Source organism: Rhinoderma darwinii, chromosome 4 (assembly GCF_050947455.1).
Source record: "Rhinoderma darwinii isolate aRhiDar2 chromosome 4, aRhiDar2.hap1, whole genome shotgun sequence".
NCBI classification, from domain to species: domain Eukaryota; kingdom Metazoa; phylum Chordata; class Amphibia; order Anura; family Rhinodermatidae; genus Rhinoderma; species Rhinoderma darwinii.
This window is the reverse complement of record NC_134690.1, coordinates 196,892,530-196,910,460: the sequence shown is the minus strand read 5'-3', so window position 1 is coordinate 196,910,460 and position 17,931 is coordinate 196,892,530. Positions and strand designations below refer to the sequence as shown.

The 17,931-nt window shown below is 38.6% G+C and overlaps 1 protein-coding gene across 1 annotated transcript in view; it reads left to right on the top strand.

Moving 5' to 3' along the window:
* The window catches only part of FILIP1 (filamin A interacting protein 1), a 58,691-nt gene extending 41,923 nt beyond the window's left edge, over positions 1-16,768 (top strand). Inside the window, exons 4-5 of the mRNA XM_075864160.1 lie at positions 8,047-10,861; positions 16,562-16,768. Coding sequence (XP_075720275.1) covers positions 8,047-10,861; positions 16,562-16,768 — 3,022 coding nt within the window. The remainder of the gene's footprint in view (positions 1-8,046; positions 10,862-16,561) is intronic.
* Positions 16,769-17,931: the final 1,163 nt, after the last annotated feature.

The window sequence follows — 17,931 nt, the reverse complement described above, 5'->3', positions numbered from 1 at the left end:
CTATGGGACACAGCGGACTGGAGCGGAAGTGAGCGCTGGCGTCTCCTATGAAGGAGATGTGAGCCAGCGCTCACTGACCAATGGCCGCGGGCATCGGGAGGTGGGTAAACCTGATGGCCCGCGGCCCTGGACGCTACACTCGACCACTTAGTAGGTAACTCACTTGCTTACAACGGAAAGATCATTTCCACCAAAAAATATCCAAGATCTTTAGTTGTCTTCTTCTGTACAGTTGTTAATTCTATTCGACTGTTTCTTACAGAGGTTCTCATCCAGCTTTTCAAAAGTCATGAATGATAAATCTGCCTAGCTATGTAGCTGTACGTCCTGTTCCCATCTTCCATCTTTGCATAAATTGTCAGATTTGCAATTCACGTCGGCTGAATATAATTTTTTTAAGAGAAAAATTGTCAGAAAAAGACAACACAGGAAATCTCAAATAATGTTAGTGTTAGATTGAGTTTACCCTGCTAACCAGTAGGTAGATCTAGTAGGAATCAGCCCTGTGTTGTATGGATCTAGTAATATGTGATACTGAACTATTTTAATGCCATTGAAAAAACGATTTACTAATGGAGTATTATATTTTTATGATCGAAAACTAATCTTGTAGCAATACACAAGATGAAGGGGGTAATAACAGTTAGTTACAGGCTGTGTCCTGTTATATAATGATGGGTTGTGCATGGAAGTCTGCAGTATTTATTTAAATTTTTTTGATGCCATACACCAATCATTATAAATAATGTAAGAAATATTGAAAAATAAATACTATCACTCAAGACATCACATAGATGGTTCAATTATGAAAAAGTTCTATTGAGCTCATATACTATATACAAAAGATTTTTTTTTAAAAATCACTGTAATAAATTGTAACAGTACACGGAGCGCACACGGATGGCTTCCGTGTGCAGTCCGTTGTTTCAACAGACCAAATGAATGAAAAGGCAAAATCTGTTCTGTAAAAAACGGACAGGAGTAGGACTAGTCCTATTTTTGTCAGAGCCGCCACACGAATTAGAAACAATAAAAAATAATGACGCTCATTTTATTACACAATAATTCCGGTTCAAGACTGTAAAATAATAAACACTGTAGGGCTTTTTGGGCGAATATTTAAATGACAGCTGGAACTCACAAACTATTTATGGTAAACTGTTGCAAAAGTACTCGCAAAAAAAATCTAAGTTAATGGAACGTTTGTTATTCCACATATTATAATAATGCTTAGCGCATTAACGCTTCTCACTACTCCTTTACGCCTAGAGTATGTAGTATGGTCTTCCTGATGAAGCAGCCACACGAAAATAGAGTAGCACCATTTAGTTGTACTGTCGAGCTGCGTTGCATTATTGCGGCCGCCCTGTTTGAATTTGGGGTAACCAAGTCTCCCTGTAAAGGATCTGCCAGGCACAACTTCTGTGTATACGCCCATGGGTAATCAGTCTGCACCTGGTTCTATGTCTCTGAGACTGACTCCATCTTCCACCACTCAGGATGGCAGGCTTAGGAGTGGGAGAGCCTATCACAGCCTGGCCAGACGGAGCTAGCTCCCGCCCTCTGTCTATTTATACCTGCCTTTCCTGTTCCTCCTTTGCTTGTGATTCTTCTCGTGTGGTTTCCTGGCCTTGCTGCAGCTTCTAGCTATTTGACCTTGCTTCATACTGACCCCGGCTTACTGACTACTCTCCTGCTCTGCGTTTGGTACCTCGTACACTCCTGGTTTGACTCGGCTCGTTCACCTCTCTTGTTGCTTACGGGGTTGCCGTGGGCAACTGCCCCATTTCCCTTGCTTGTGTCCCCTTGTCTGTTTGTCTGTCGTGCACCTACTGAGCGTAGGGACCGTCGCCCAGTTGTACCCCGTCGCCTAGGGCGGATCGTTGCAAGTAGGCAGGGACTGAGTGGTGGGTAGATTAGGGCTCACTGTCTGTTTCCCTACCCCCCTGTCATTACACTCCCACTCAGATCTCTGAACAGTTTGTCTCTGAAGCACAGGCTACAGACTTCTACTAAACAGCCTCCTATCTGCTAATATAAGTATGTTAAGGGGTAACATATAACGCAGTTGTGTAATATATCAGCTTGTGCATTTCTAAACTAGAGGCACACAAGTGTCACTCATTTTCACTCTGAAGATATTGCTTTAGGTTGCCTCATAGTGAAAAACTTGGAAGGCCAATATGTTGAAATACAATAATATATACAGTGCAATAGTGATGTTTCTATGCATTATTATAAAACACGGTATCAAAACCGTCCATTATAACCATAGGAGTAGTACAAGGTCTTAGAATGAGCATTCTTGCTCTTTTTTAAAGTGACATTTGCCATTTCTGGTTGGGGTCCAAACTTATCTAGAAGAACTGGATGTATTTCAAAACTGTCAAGTCTTCTACTCTCTAGTGGGATTAGCTATAAATAACGTCATGTGGTATTTCATCTTAACTTCCAAGAAAATACACTTCTGTAAGCAACTTAACTGTGTGCTGCTTGAGACTGATATAGAATCTACTAAGTGTCTATCAACAGTTTACTAAGTCAGGACAGAATAGAAGAATAGAGTTTTTGTTAGTATGAAATCGTCTTCTTTTTGTGAAACTTTTGTTATCTCCTGGTCAGTCTTAAAGTCACCCAACCTTCCTTTACCATTGCATACCTCAGTAAAAGTTACATGTAAAAGATGCATATTTTTTAATTGGACATGAGATACAATATCATACAGCACATATAAAATTCTAATGTAGTATTATTATTATTATTATTATTATTATTATTATTATTACATCATTGTGTATTCGGCCACATTACTTACTTAAGGCTTTTTTTTTTTTTTTTACGAATGGGAATTTTCTTTTAGGTAATGAACTAGTTAATTGTCCCCGGCTGGCAGGCCACCAAATCCTTGAAGTGATTGCTTTCTTACTGCTTTTAGTCAATCTTCTTCAAGAACTGCTCCCACTACATCATCTGAATGGAACCTGCAGTTTGTTTTGGCATTAACCCTTCCTCTGCAGGAGGGTGCCTTTGTATGTGGAACATGAGGCTTCAGCAGGGTTGAGAGCTAATCTCCCATTGGCTGTATGTGTGATGGAGGTGACTGATGCCTCCTAGCTGCAGCTTGGGTGCGTTGCAGGAAGATTACCCTCTTTGTGAGATCTGGGGGGAAACAAAGCATTGATGGGTAGGATGTTGTGTTGCCGCACAGTCATGTGTTGTTCGACAACTTCGACAGAATGCACATTGTGTTCCGTTTTTCTAACGCAAAAATACAAACATGCACACACTAGATCAACATGAACCATGTGCTGGGCATTAGCCGCACATCATTACACAAATGAGACAGAAAACTGACTTCTATTATCACTTTCTCCTCCCCCCACTTTCTAGATGGGAATAAGCTTCTACTAGGATTTGCATGACAAATCCCTGTCCTAACATGGTACAGTAGAAACACATGAATGATGCTTCCCGGTCTACTATAGTGCACTTGCTGTCAGCAAAAAGCTGCAATCTATCTAGTAGAGAAAAATACTAATATAATGTAGTAGATATTGTTGTTGTACATTATAATATAATATATATATATATATATATATATATATATATATATATATATGTATAATATATATATATATATATATATATATATTATATGTCATTTGCTATATATTATAGTACATTTAGGGGTAGTATATAATAGTTGGATAATGTAATAGATATAGTAGTATAATATAGTAGATATAATACTTCTATATTATAGTATTCATGTTTTCTTGGTGTAATATATCATACTAAATAATGTGGTAGTATGTAGGTGTAGCATATTATTCCACTAGTATATTTTAATCGCACTAGCAGTATATTGCAGAAGTATCTAACACTTGCATATTATAATACTGGTTTATTATAGTAGATCTAGTACTATATATTTGGGCTAGTAAAGTATACTAAATAAAGTAGAACAGAATAGTAGTTATAGTCTGCATACAAATGAGGACACTGACATTACACAGAGGATACTGACATTAATATAAATAAAAAAGGCAAAAATACAACAATAAAACAAATTTATTTTCCATAAAATCACATACTAAACAAATTCTTCACGGCTGACAGCATTTGTATGAGACTTTATTTGTAATGTCAATCCCCATGGAAATGTGTTGTAGAGAAGTTTCAGTGTTTTCCTTGTGTTTGGGGGTTTTGGTGCTCCACCCCTCCAGAAAGAGTGGAGTGAATGTGCACAATAATGAAGCATGTAAGAAAAGATGACATCATCAGTCAGTGGTCCCAGCTCCAATGCACAGCAGTCACCTTTTATTGTCCTCATGACATGGTTGGAATGTGTTGGCAAATTCCCTAGAGAAGTGGAGCCAGAAAACGTCTTGTTCAGGTTTCCGAGGAGAATAGCTATGTCTGGTAAACTATCTGCTGGCTAATAGCAAAGGTAAGGGGAGTCCAGATCTGGTTCACTTTAAGACATGCTGCTGGTGAGCTCTTTTGTCCACGGGTCCTTTCTGGTTGTATGGCAGTGTGATCACAGAAAGACCTTCCTGAGGCTGCGAGGATAGTCCAGAAGCTGGGATGAATGAGGACTGTAGTAGAAAATGCAGTGCATCCAATATATTTGGAGATTAGACAGTTGTCTAACTATACACATGAGGTTGAGTATGTGTTTTATTGTATAACCAATATTATATTTATGGGCATCATATATATTGTGATGATAACCAAGGTACTTAGGAGGAATGATTTGTTTAATCCTCATCATGTACATTTGGTGTTTGTGAACTATTGATTTATTCAGTGGACATATATGAACATTATACTTAATATTACTCAGTGTTTAGCAGTGTACACATGATTTATTTAGAGGTGAAAATGCATAAACAGCAATTACCTTAAATATTGTCAAGAAAATTAGACACGGAGAAGGACACTTTAACTTCAGAACCTTCACAGTTTTGTTTTAGCCCATCGGCAGATAGTACAGTGTGTTATGACTATGACATTTCAAAAACAGATGTAAAATTCAACCCCTTTGGAAGCACGGAAGAGATTCCATTCATGTAATATATTACAAAATTGCTTTTTTGCAGTTCTTTAACATGTTATCTAAGGTACAATAAATACTGGAACATTTTGGTAAACTGAACAAAAGCAATGATACACACGGTAAATGTAAAATCTTCTATTTGAATACATAGGTTACTTGAATATATAGGTTCTTGCACATGCCGTATGCAAATTAACTTTGGAGTGTCCAGCAAACTAGGAAGTGTCCTACAATGTGAGCAGTAAACCCTCCCCAACCCCTCCCCTCTTCTGTTGATTGGCGGCTCTGCTGTTCCTCTGCATCATATGCTGTTCTCTTCAAATCCCTGCCAATCAGCAGCAAAGGGGAGGGGTTGGGGAGGGTTTACTGCACACAATGCAGGACACTTCCTGGTTTGCTGGACACTACAATGCGGTGGTGGAATATAACTACCTTTTCCCAGTAAGGCCCTATGCACACGACCGTATTTTTCATCCGTAATTACGGGCCCATTCCTTTCTTTTGGACACGGACACCTACTCCTACTCTTGTCCGTAATTATGGCACGGACTCTCCCATAGAAGCCTATGGGCGCTTCCGTAAATTGAGACAGCTACGGATGTGCATCTGTAAATCGTCCATATTTACGGAAGCGTTGCTATGCAACATGTTGGTGACTCTCTCTTTTTTTTACGGATCCGTATATACGGATCAAATACGGATGCATTACGGACCATATCTGCAGATACCGTTCCGTATATACGGATAAAATACCGATGACTACGGAACAGTATTTACAGATAGATGAAAATATGGTCATGTGCATGGGGCCTTACACAAGCATTAACATTGGCAACATAGGTGTTATACTGCTTTAGGCCTCATGCACACAGCCGTGCCCGTAATCACGGGCCGCGATTTCGGGCATGGCCGGCCGCAGACGGCAGCCCGCATTTTCGGCCCATTCTCCCATACAAAGTATGGGAGCACGGCCCGTAAGAGGCAAAAGATAGGACATGTTCTATCTTTTGCGGTACAGTTCTACGGCACGAACACCTATTCGTAGCTGTACGGAAAGGTGTCCGCGGCCAATAGAACTAAATGGGTCCGTAATTGCGGACCGTATTACGGTCCGCAATTATGGAGATGTTTTACGGTAGTGTGCACGGGGCCTTAGGCCATATGCACACGACCGTATTTTTCATCCGTTATTATGAACCCATTCATTTCTATCGGCCATGGACACCTCTCCGTACGGATGGGTGTCCGTGCTGAAAACAATATAGAACCTGTCCTATTCTTGTCCGTAATTACGGCACGGACTCTCCCATAGAAGCCTATGGGCGCTTCCATAAATAGGGATGGCTACGGATGTGCATCTGTAAACCGTCCGTATTTACGGAACCGTTTCTATGCAATATGTTGATGACATCATTTGCAGCCTCCATCTTTTTTTTACGGATCCGTATATACGGATCAAATACAGATGACGGGTCCGTATTTACGGACAGTATTTACGGATAGATGAAAATACGGTCGCGTGCATGGGGCCTTACACCTTAGCTAGCTAGCGGTCTTAGCAGTTTAGGGAGCACAAAAGTGCTGACGGACTCCCATTAATGAAGAGTGCCTGCACATACACCATATTCTTGAAATAGATGGGGAGCTGATCCCAAGCAGTAAGACCCACAAGAATCAGGTTTTTATGGCATGTCTGGTGGAAATGCCATAAAAGTCTATTATAGGAAAAACCCTCAGAGATGTGGAAACCTGAATAAAATCTTGTCAGTTGTCCTTGATTGATAGGTGGGTTGAAATTTCAACTAAAATAATATATATTCTGAAAATAAAGTTCTGAAGCAAGGTGCCAGATTATTTGGATTTTACCATCATCATCATCATCATCATCATCATCATCATAACAACAGCAATACAGCTACTACTATGATTACTATTAATACTAATAATAGTAATAATACAATTGTGATTGCAATAATATTAGATGGAATGCAATTAAAATGGAAACAACATATTAGTAATACTATTGGTTTGTAAGCAGCAGTCCGAATATGTTCAGGCTATGGCTTAGCAAGAGTATATGCTGTTATTGGGTGAATGGCCAGAGCTCTATGCCCCTGTAGAGATCCAGTTGTGCCACTCAGTATGCTGTGGAAGCACTGGTAGCACATATTGATATACTCCAGTAGCATTACAAGGTGATTTGGATGAGAAAGGGGGATGACCAGCAGAGAAATTTATGTCTCCCTGCCTGAGTTTCCATTCAAGAGCAGTCAAGATTTTCAGCGTTTTTATTTTATATGAAATATGGTATGGAACATATACAAATTTCTACCATATTTAATACACAAATGCAGAATTTAAACTGAATTAAAGTTTTTCACAAATTGAAATTGTGTAAATATTCAAAGCAATATTGTCAATAAAATGTATAAACTACATTGTGAAGTTCATTGTTAGAATTTCAATATAGTTGTTGGGGATACCAAAATAAAACACTGATATACTAACACAAAGTGCTAAAATGGCAATAGCATACAGTGGCCACATACTACTAGCATGTGATGCCTGAATAATACTGCTATTCAATAGCCATACAGTGTCCAAATGGAAGTATCACAAAGGGGTCATATTAATATCATATAATGCCCAACTATGAAATGTCTAAATAATAATACTTTACAATATCTTATTAACTTATTAAACAAATTGTAACCTTGATCCATAAACCTGCATACTGCTAATGCATTTGCAAGGCTAAAAGAGGGAATATGAATTCCTTGCCATTGCTTTAATGTAATATTAGACATCATCAGTACATGGATACAAATTAACAGCGCCAAGCAATGCCACTAATGGGAAAATACATAGAACATGGTAACTATGAGAGCTTTTAACATTACAACAAATATGCACAATTTACAATTCTATGTTTGAAGATAACTTCCAGTATTTTTATTTTTTTTATTCATATTTTAATTGTTTCACAGGTTAAAGAAGTTATTGGAACAAGAGAAAGCTTATCAAGCACGGAAAGATAAAGAATATAACAAGCGACTGAATAAAATTAGAGACGAACTAGTAAAGCTTAAGTCATTTGCACTGATGCTAGTGGATGAGAGACAAATGCATATTGAACAACTCGGACAACAAAGCCAAAAGATACAAGACCTCACTCAAGAACTCCAAGAAGCAGATTCAAAACTCAAAGAAGTTTGTGCTAAAGCCAACGAAGACAGCCAGAAAGTTGTTACATTGGAATTGGACCTTGAACACAAAACGTTAAAATATACTCAAGAGCATGAGGAAATGACTACAAAAGTTGCTACTCAAGAATCGAATAACCGTCAGCTACGACTTAAGCTGGTGGGTCTCAATCGTAAGATTGAAGAATTAGAAGAAGTAAATAGAAATCTTCAAAAAGCTGATGATGAGTTGAAAGAGCTGAGAGAAAAAATTGCTAATGGAGAATGTGGAAACTCAAGCTTAATGGCAGAAGTAGAAAATTTAAGAAAGCGTGTTTTAGAAATGGAAGGGAAAGATGAAGAGATAACAAAGACAGAATATCAATGTAAAGAACTACAAAAGAAACTTCAGGAAGAAGAACATCACAGCAAGGAGCTGAAATTGGAGGTAGAAAAACTGCAAAAAAGGATGTCAGATTTGGAAAAATTAGAGGAAGCTTTTATGAAAAGCAAATCAGAGTGCTCTCAGTTATATGTCAAGCTCGATAAAGAAAAAGCCCAAACAAGGGATTTGATGAAGGAGGTAGAATTGGTTAAAGCTCGTGTTAAAGAACTTGAATCCGTAGAAGGAAGACTTGAAAAAACAGAGCATAGTTTAAAAGATGACTTATCAAAGTTAAAAAGTTTCACTGTCATGCTTGTTGATGAAAGAAAAATCATAATGGAAAAGATAAAACTTGAGGAAGGAAAGGTCAATGATCTAAACAAGTGTTTAAAGACTGAACAAGGTAAAGTTATGGAGGTAACAGAAAAACTTATAGATGAAAGCAAAAATCTTCTAAAATTGAAGTCAGAGATGGAAGAAAAAGTATATAACTTAACAAAAGAAAGAGATGAGTCAATAAGCAAACTAAGAAGTAAGGAAGAGAAAAACTGTGAATTAAGCTGTAGAGTAGACCTGCTGATGAAAAGAATAGATAGCATGGAGGCAACAGAAAGAGAAGCAGCACGAACTAGAGCTAAAAAAGGATTTGAATCTGTACATCAGGAAGACAACAAGACAAAAGAGTTGGTCTTAGAAATAGAAAGACTTAGGAATCGTCTACAGCAGCTTGAAGTGGTTGAGGGAGACTTGATGAAGACAGAAGATGAATATGATCAACTACAAAGAAAATATAGAACTGAGCAAGATAGAGCAAATGTCTTGTCTCTTCAGCTTGAGGAACTGAAAAGTCAGGTAGCAAAAAATAAAGCTATTGAGAAGGGCGAAGCTGTAAGTCAAGAGACTGAACTTCGACATAGAATAAGAGTAGAGGAGGCTAAAAACCGAGACTTGAGAGCAGAAGTTCAAGCACTGAAAGAGAAGATTCATGATATGATGAACAAGGAGGATCAGCTTTCACAACTTCAAGTTGACTATTCAGTTCTTCAAAAAAGGTTTATAGGAGAAGAAAATAAAAATAAAAATATGGGGCAAGATGTACTGAATTTGACAAAAGAGCTAGAGCTTTCAAAACGATATAGTCGAGCTATAAGACCGAGTATGAATGGAAGAAGAATGGTAGATGTTCCTGTAACATCTACAGCGGTCCAGACAGATGAAACCACTAATGAATTGGTTGAGGAGGAGACACCAGCAGTGTTTATCAGAAAGTCTTTCCAAGAAGAAAACCATATTATGAGTAGTTTAAGACAGGTTGGGCTTAAAAAACCTGCAGAGAGGTCACCTGTTCTGGAAAGGTATCCACCTGCAACTAATGAACTAAATATTAGAAAATCATGGATTCCTTGGATGAAAAAACGAGAAAATGGCACTCCTGGGACCCCAGTCACACCAGAAAGAGCAGTTCGCCCAAGCCCCAGTCAAGGACGCCCTAGTGAAGTGTTTCTTTCACCAAAACAAGGTCAGCCTTTACATATAAGAGTAACACCAGACCATGAAAACAGCACAGCTACTTTGGAGATCACGAGTCCACCTGCCGAGGACTTCTTTTCAAGCACTACAGTAATACCAACCTTAGGTACTCAGAAACCACGGATTACAATTATTCCTTCTCCTGGTGTCATGACACATAAAGGCAAAGGTATAGACAGCCTAATGTCCCCAGAAAGGTCTATGTCTCCTGTTACAATAACCACTTTCTCCCGGGAAAAAAATGCAGAAACTGTCAGAACCAACTTTGGGGAAAGGCCCACATCACCAATTCAGATACTTACTGTATCAACATCTGCTGCCTCTCCAGAGATATCTGTGTCACCTGATGCACATGAAATGACTATGGGACGTGCTGTATTTAAAGTTACCCCTGAAAAGCAAACTGTGCCAACTCCAATAAGAAAATTCAATTCTAATGCAAACATAATTACAACGGAAGATAACAAAATCCATATTCACTTAGGTTCTCAATTTAAACGAAACCCTGGCAGCTCCTCAGAAGGTACACCAGTCATAACTGTTAGACCTTTAAATGTTGGTACAGAAAATAAGGAAGTAACGACTGGTACCGTACTCAGATCTCCAAAGACGAATCTGTCAACCAGATCTGCAACAAATAAAGTGACAAGTTCAATAACTATAACTCCTTCCACAACATCTTCTACACGTGCAACCCAATCAGTGGTAAGTATACAAGTATAAATTCATTATTAAAGTGTCCATTTGTAGACTCGTAGAATACCCATCATAATGATTGTTTTAACAGTTTCTTCTACATTAAAGTAAGGAATTTTGTTAATATACAGTATAGGTGATCATTACTTTATTTTCTCATTCAGAGAGCTGACTCGCCTGTGTTCCCTGCATAACCTGCATTACAAAATGTACAAATTCCATGGTGATGCATGGTGAAGATGGATTTATACTGGTTCCGTTAAGTTGAATGGAATAAGTGTACATCTACAGTATGTCTTGACCGTTCTCCCACTAGCAGTGGCTGCAGGCCTCCTGGATTCTTAGCCATGCAGACTAGACTAGGAATACAGGGGATTCAGAACAGCACAATGCTTTTAGGGGAAATTAGCGCTTTAATACGGTGTCTGATGGAACATGGCATGATTTTTCTTCTGTTAGAAACAGAATCAGAAAGGAAAAGCCTCTGTAAGTCTCCATAAGAACTCGGAGGCATATAAAAGCACAGTACGGCCCTATAGAAAGCTGTGGATGCCCTATTATGCCACCATGCAACTCAAAGATTTTTAAGATCATTGACATTCTCGTGTGCATGAGGCCTTATACTAAATATTAATACATTTAAAAAAGGCTTGATTTTAAATGTAGAAAAATATTACAAAAATATGTACTTAAAAATGTCAGAAAGTCATTGGGAGAAATTAATTATTTTGTTCGATGCCAGTTTTCTGTCGTAGAAAAGTCGCAAATGCCTCAAAAGTCGCAGTTAACTCAAAAAAATTAAATTTTTTAGACATTCACGCCGCTTACGGCACATACTAAAAAAGTAAGTGGGCTTAGTGGAAGTGCATGGCCTTATGCAGCCCAGCAAATTTACCATAACTTACGGCACAAATTGGTAAATTGCGCACACCTTACACTTTAGATTAAGTCTAGCATCTGAAACGCCAGTTTTAATAAATCCGCCCACCATTGTTTTTGGGTTATGCTTACCTGCTTCGGTTTTTAGCTCTATTCCACTGGTCTATTGCTTTATTCTCCAGCTTAGCTGCTGCTATGTCAGAGGTTGTGTACAATTGTCCACAAGTATTTGGACAGTGACACAATGTTGATTATTTTGCCTCTGTACACCACCACAATGGATTTAAATAAAGCAATGAAGATGTGATTAATGTGTAGACTTTCAGCTTTAAAGATTATCTGTCAGATATTTATCATTCTCTGTCTGAGGGCAGCATAAAGTAGTGACAGACACACTGATTTCAGCAGGCTGTCACTTATTAGGTAATGTACCATAGTTTCCGACTATCTAGTAGCTATTTTTGCGGCACACAGCCATTGCCGCAAGTATGAGTCCAAGCATATTCATAGAAAAAGTGAGAAAAATGTTAATCAGCGGCTGGAGGGCAGTGTGAGAGGTGCGGGGTGCAGAGTAAATATATGAATAAACTTGGAGTCAAGCTTGCATTGCTGACTGCGTGCCGTAAGTATATCTACTACATTTTTAAAAACGATGGCATATTACCTCTATTACTTCTTTATGCTGCCCTCAGACAGGACAGCATAAATATATGACAGAATCACTTTAATTGAATACATAGGCCCCCATTTTCACATGCTCAAAAGTAATTGGACAATTGTTGATAAACAGTTTCATTGCCGGTTGTGGCCTGTTCCCTGCTTATATAGAGCTGTGCTCGGCTGTTTCCGTCAGCCCCATAGACTTTGAATGGAACGGCACCGCACATGCCCAGCCTCCGTTCCATTCAAACTCCTCCTAACCGCCGTCTAAATATAAAAGGTCTGAGGTTGATTCCAAGCATTGCATTTTCATTTGGTAGCTGTTCATGGGAACTCTCAATATGTGGTCCAAAGAGGTGACAATGCAAGTGAAGGAGGCCATCATTAGGCTGGAAAAAAAACCACAACAAACCTATCAGAGACATAGCAGAAACTATAGGAGCAGCCAAATCAACAATTAGATAAATTCTTAAACAGAAGAAATGCACTGGAGATCTCAGCAACACCAAAAGACCTGGAAGATCACAGAAGACAAATAAAGTGAATGATCGCAGAATTCTTTACTTGGTAAAGTAATACCCTTTTACAACATCAAGCCAAGTCAGTTATACTCTCGAGGAGGTTGGCATATTATTGTCAAAGTCTACAATCAAGAGACGTCCTCAAGAATGTAAATACAGAGGGTTTATCTCAAGAGACAAACCACTTGTAACACTAAACAACAGAAAAGCCAGGTAAGACTTTGCTAGAAAACATCTAAAAAAGCCGCCTAGTTCTGGAATCTATGGACAAATGAAACAATTATGAACTTGTACCAGAATGATGGGAAGAGTATGGAGAAGGAAAGGAAGGGCTTATGATCAGAAGCATACCAAATCTATCACACATGATGAAGACAGTATTATGGCATGGACATGTATTGATGATGTGACTGCGGATAGAAGTGGCAGGATGAGTTCTGAAATATACAGAGCGAGACTTTCTACTCAGATTCAGTCAAATGCTGCAAGGACGGAGCTTCACAGACCAGATGGAAAATTATCTCAACCCGATTGAGCATAACTTACTGAAGACAAAACTAAAAGCAGAAATAGCCACAAACAAGCAGCAATTGAAGGCGAATGCAGTAAAGGCAGAGTGTTGTCCATGGGTCCAAACTTCAGGCAGTCATTGACTACAAAGCATTAGCATCCAAGTATTAAAAATAATCCTTACATATAAGATTATGTCCGTTTGTCCATTTACCTTTGAGCCTGTGTCAATGGGAGGACTATGTAAAAAATGGCTAAAAATTCCTGAACGGTTGATGCAATATTTATATTAAAGCTGAAAGTCTACACTTCAATCCCATTTTCATTGCTTTGTTCCAGATCTATTGTGGTGATGTACAAAGGCTAAATTATGGAAATTGTGTCACTGTCCATATACTTCTAGAACCAACTGTATATGCTTTTAAGGAGGATGTCTCATGACTACCGGGGTGGTCAATGTGCACTAATATAAAAATGGGTCTACCACTATGTAAAAGCAGCTCCCACTTTGACAGTCTGGCCTGTTCATGCATTACATGGTTCCCCATTTATTTGAATGGCAGGCATGTAATGCTAAATTTTTCCTGCAGCAGCCATTGCTGGGGAAATGAATGACCAGGTACGGCTTCCCCTGGCAATAAAAGCTGATCGCCAGGATTAGGGATGCCAGATCAGCTGATTGCCGGGCTGCCTTCTATTTAAAAACGCGGTCATCTTTGTGAGATATCCCTTTTTAAATAATATTAATAATGCCATAAGAAAACTGTAAGAAAAATGAACTGATATGCAGCCACACTAAACTGGGAATGGCGTATATAAACGAACCACATCTTGAAGCTCACCGAACTATGTCCTCCTTCACAACAAATAAACTTTTTGTGTCTGGGTGGTGTATAAGGAGTATTGCTGTACCTAATATACATTCATCATGGCATGTAAGCTGGTGCTAAGACACTCCCAAAAAGATCAAAAATCCCATAAACCAAAGTGCTTATCAACATAATCTGATGCAACAGGGAGAAAACAGTTTATTCCCAAATTGCAACCACACAGGTGGCACACCCATCCCTGTTTGTGCCAAATTTAGCTATTTGCTGTAAGCACTGATAAAATAATTTATCGATATTTACACTAGTGGTCGGTAAAAGTGCCAGTATTCTTGCATGGAAAACCAGTGTGTGCGCAGTCAGGTTACTTCCTATTTGGATTGGATAATCCTTCTTTACCAGGCTGCCTGCGCCACCCCAAGAGTCAAGACTGGAGTTCGGAGGGGGATTCAGGGAGTCATTGTCTGACTGAGGCTCTCACACCTAAATGGCACATCACACTGTGTCAAGCCGCGTCCATAAAACCACACCCAATTTTTATGCATCTTTGGGTGTTTTTACACTTGCTTGTGTAAAATCGCAGCCCAAAAATCCCCCAAAATCCTGCAGGTGTAAATACACCCTTAACCTAACCGGTATTTTTTTTAGTGGAAAAAGGGTAAACCTATCTATGGCACATCAAAAAGCTGATCGGGGGACTGCCAACAGTTGGACCCCGAGCGAGCTAATATTAATGGCCTATTCAAAGGATAGGCCATCAATTTTAATAACCCAGATAACCACTTTAAATTAACATGCTTGTACAGTAAATAAAGTACACATATTGGATAACCACATGCATGGGGAAAAGTAGCAGAATGTGAAATTAGGTAAATTTTACCCATGGCCTGTACTATGTGTGTAAAGTACGTACATAAAAATACGCATTTGCCAAAGAAAAAAATGAAAATTTTATTTTTTTCCCATCTCTTTTATTCAAATGTCTGGACTGTCTAAAATAACACCAAAGCCCTTGATGAATACCTTGGAGTGTCTTCTTTTGTAAATTATATGATTTGTGGTGTGATTGCAATATTCTGGTACCCTATGGCCTCCAAAACACAGTATTTAAATGGAAAATTAGCTGTAGAATTGGTGGTCTGAAAAAGCCAAAATGGCCTCCGTCTCTGTCAGTCCTTTGCACATTCCCGTACAGAAAAGAAAACGCATATTGGGTATCATCATACAGGGGAAAAATAGCAGAATGTGAAATTACGTATATTTTACCTGTGGTCTAAAATGTGTTAAAGTCTATGCACACCTTTGAATACGATTTTTTTTATTTTTTTAATAAAAATGTGTATTGGTGCAACTTTGTAATTACTTTTTATTAAAAGTTTATTTTTACTTTTTCAGATACAGCTGCTTTGTATCCTGTATACAGAGCAGCTGTATCTTGCGCTGAGACCTGAATCCGTCAGGTCAGCGGCACTGACGGGTTCAGTGGCAGCGGATCCCGTATGTCTCTGATGCGCAGGATCCTAAGTTCATGACTTAGATATGATCGATTACAGGGGGATCCTGTGTGTCAGAGACACTCTGGACCCGCTTTCACTGAACCCGTCAGGTCCGCTGGACTGACTGATTCAGGTCAAAACGAAAGATATAACTGCTCTGTATAGAAAATACAGTAAAAAGGTAAAACAAATTTTTAATATAGAAAATGTAAAAAGTTACACCAATCACACTGACTGAAAAAAAAAAAAAAATGCCCCTCAAAGGTGTACATAGCCTTTAAGCTGTACAATATTCTACAGTACAGACTTGTTATGGTGCTCCCTGATGTTCTTTGATTTCCTCCCAGAACATCCACCTAATGTGTTGAGTGCTGGTGAGAAGAAGCTATTTCTTGTGCGCAGACTCTTATTGGCTGGCCTGCACAATAGGAAGAATCACTCCGTCGCCCCTGTACAAGAGAATCTCTGCGGGGGGACTGAGCTACGGGGCACATTAGGTGGACGCATTAGGTGGATGTTTTGAGAAGTGAATCAAAAGAACCCCAGGGAGCGCCATGACAAGTAAAGTATGTAACAAAAATATCTGGACACAGGAGCATTTGTAAAAATGATTCTACGTGATCTAACAGAGATATGAAATATTTAATCGCGGGACAACCATTTTAATTGCTATTTTGCAATATTTAAAGGAGCCATTTCTTATCTGTTGTTGAATAAGAAATTCTTGCTGTAATTTGTTAGGTTTTATTGTATAATATACAGTCTGTAAGGATGTTGTATTCACTTGGTGATTGATATATTTTTCTAATTCTGTAGATACCACAGGATGGGTCAACCCAACGCCACATCCCTACCCGCATTCCCATGTCAAAAGGTATGAAAGCAGTAAAGCCAATAATGGCAGTGCCAGGAGCAGGAAATCTGTCAAAATTTGAGCCACGTGGCGAGAGTCAGTCTATGAAAATAGAATTGAAGAAATCACCAGCCAGCAGCTCTACCCCTCTCGGAGGGGGGAAGGGCTGAGGCTAAGCCTCAGGGGTATGTGCAGGTGTTTCTGCTACCATTAAAAGCAGTTCCCTGTTTATCAAAGTTGCTAGTTTTATACTAATTCATGACTTCTTTTTCATCTCTGCTGTTTGAAAAGACTGGCAGACCGATGACCTGTAGACCTTCTAAATGTAATGGCTAAAAGTAACAAAAATTAAAAAGGATAACCATGTGTCTCAAAAATGCATCATGAATACGGATGTACTGTAAAACATTGATTACAACAATTATGTAAATTGGGTCACATGATATTAATTTTAATTGGTACACTGCCTCCTCATTGCCATAGTCACAGCCCACAAAATTACGGCATTCACTATATACCACTGTATACCACCATATACATTATATCCTGTCTATTTCATTTACGTAAAGCGGCATCTTAAGGAAAATTATTAAATTCATTGGAAAATATTTAATCTTGCACCTCAATGTTTTACAGTCTGAATTACTATAATATATAGTGTTGCATGCCGATGATGATGGCATAAGCATCATGTATTTGCTCATGTGGAATGTGTAGCATTGACTGCTGGATACATTGTTTTTTTATTGAATGTATGTGTTTTATCTATATAGCCGCAGGCAGTTTGCTTTCCAAAGTCATATGAAAATACTGCCATCTCCTGATGTACAGAGGACTTACACTACTAGTCTAAATACGTGCAATTTTTTTTTATAGAACTGTATTTTTTTTAATCTGGCTCCCACATCTACCACTAAAATGTACAAATTTACATTTTGTAGTATGTCTCTTATAATATGTACCATATGTTTTTTTTTTTGTTGGATTCATGAAAACTGGTTTAATTCTTTATTATCAACCTATCACATTCCCTCAATATATATATATATATATATATAAAAATGTAAAATTAAGATATCAATAGAGTCATGTATCATTGTGAAATGGTGCCCTAGAGGTTGCTTGTGCCAAGGGATGGAGTGCCACTTTACAAACACAATTATTCCTAACTCTATCTTTATGCAGAGATCACCAGGTTAAAAGGATATTCCCATATTATAAAGTGATGGCATATCCCTAGGATATGCTATCACTTTATTACCGGTGGGGGTCCAGCCTTTGGGACCCCACCAATCCTAAGAACCGTGGGGCCACAGCGCTGCTGTAGCAGTGT